Source organism: Atta colombica, unplaced genomic scaffold, assembly GCF_001594045.1.
Source record: "Atta colombica isolate Treedump-2 unplaced genomic scaffold, Acol1.0 scaffold239, whole genome shotgun sequence".
NCBI classification, from domain to species: Eukaryota; Metazoa; Arthropoda; class Insecta; order Hymenoptera; family Formicidae; genus Atta; species Atta colombica.
The window spans coordinates 68,723-70,584 of NW_017259337.1; the positions used below are offsets into that span (position 1 = coordinate 68,723).

At 31.0% G+C, this 1,862-nt stretch overlaps 1 protein-coding gene across 1 annotated transcript in view; it reads left to right on the forward strand.

The window, feature by feature from the left end:
* Positions 1 to 627: 627 nt before the first annotated feature.
* LOC108688807 (ketohexokinase-like) overlaps positions 628 to 1,862 on the forward strand; it is a 3,693-nt gene continuing 2,458 nt past the window's right edge. Inside the window, exon 1 of the mRNA XM_018195227.1 lies at positions 628 to 791. Within this exon, the coding sequence (XP_018050716.1) occupies positions 649 to 791 (143 nt within the window). The 5' untranslated portion in view covers positions 628 to 648. The remainder of the gene's footprint in view (positions 792 to 1,862) is intronic.

The window sequence follows — 1,862 nt, forward strand, 5'->3', positions numbered from 1 at the left end:
ATTCATTGACCTTCCAGATTATATTTAAAACTTCTATCTTGCGTTGATAGGAATGGTTAATAAAAACGAAAAAGAAGAAGTCTATGCATAGCCAGGCCCGGCAACTGTAATGTGAAATCGTGGAGCACTCCTCACTCAAAATTGAGAGTAGTGTGGAAATCCACATCCAAGAGATCCAAGAGTTGGATTAAAAATCATATATAAATTTTTTAAAATGTATGCAGGTGTCAATCGATATTCGTGGCAGTACAATTGCGCGCATAGCAGAAATTGAACTTTTATAGGAATCATTTATACTGACTGTAATCGTATGCTGTATGCCGTTATCTGCAAGAATTGATAATCACAGTTGAACACATTCCTCTATTACAATTGAAAGAGAAGGGAATACTCGAATGTGATTAATCAATTCTTACAAATTACGGTTACGGCCAATATAAATCTCTTACCGACAGACGCATTGCAATTGTAAAAAAGGGACGGGTAACAAATAGCGCAAAATAAATAAAAAATAAAGTAAGATCATTTTTTACTCCTCTCTCCTTTCATTAGTCAAAAATTCCACACTCACGGGCGAAATAAGTTGTCGACCCTGTGCATAGCAACTACGCAGATGAGAGCGTGAAGGAAAATATTCTGACTGTAGACATGATGTCAAGTACTCATGAGGAGATCATCTGTGGGGAATCGTCGATGGAAGTTAATACGTTGAAAATTTTATGTGTGGGACGCGTTTGCCTTGATATCGTTCACATGTGCTTGCAATTTCCTTCGGAAGATTCTACTCAAAGGTGATTTTGATTTTTTTTAAAGTTAAGGTAAAGTTAAGGTAAATATCTCAATAACTAGACATGTATTTATGGGATATCCGGACACATACATAAATTTATTATAATATTAATCTCAAATACTTTTTTCAATGCTTTTTTTATGTTATAATGTTATAATTTAATTGTTCTTGAAGATTTCTCATAATTCTTCACAATAAAATTATAATAATATTATATTAAAAAAAACATGAGATTAATAAAAATCAGGCTTAGCGAATTGACTCGCCTCAGCTCGCCGGTGGAAATTTCCGTGTGCAAATTTCGAGTGGGGAATAGAAAAATAAAATGGTGACAATTGAAATTTGCCGCTTTTCCGCAATTTTTACTGACAAATTCATTCGAATGTCTACAAATTAAAAAAATTAAAGTTGTACTACTATCATAAATATCGACAGTAATGCACAATATTTAAAACAATTTACGGTTGCTTTTAATTCAATTCTTGGATTTCTTGAGTCGAATTTCCATATTAAACTTTTTGAATGTGGCTCCACAATTCCACGCTATAAATGCTGACCATAATAATAATATAAAGAAATAAAGTTTTGTGTAAATAGGTACATATCTGATCACTGAGATGTTTGCCTTAATTTAAATAAATTTGTCGCGTGAGGAAATACAGTAAATTCATTGTTCACGGTCTTGGTAAATATTAATATGATATCTAATATTTAAATATTTACATAATTTCAATTAAGATTATATTGAAATGTGTTCCATTTGGCGTTCACAATGCTTGTGAACATTATTCGTTCTTGTATAATATTTAATAAATTGTAAAGATGAAATGAGCATTGTGAGTGGAACGTCTTGATAGTAATAATCAGATCTCTGGTTGTATGTGGACTGAGCAGTGATATTATATTGGTATTCAATCTATAATAGATGAATTTAATTGCGATGTCAACAGTTGCGATGTTAACATATTTTGTTATCAGAAACATATGCTAATCAGTAGCTTTGAACAGTAACCTTGTTTTTATATTATATGTACACACATATATATATATATATATATATATATATATATTT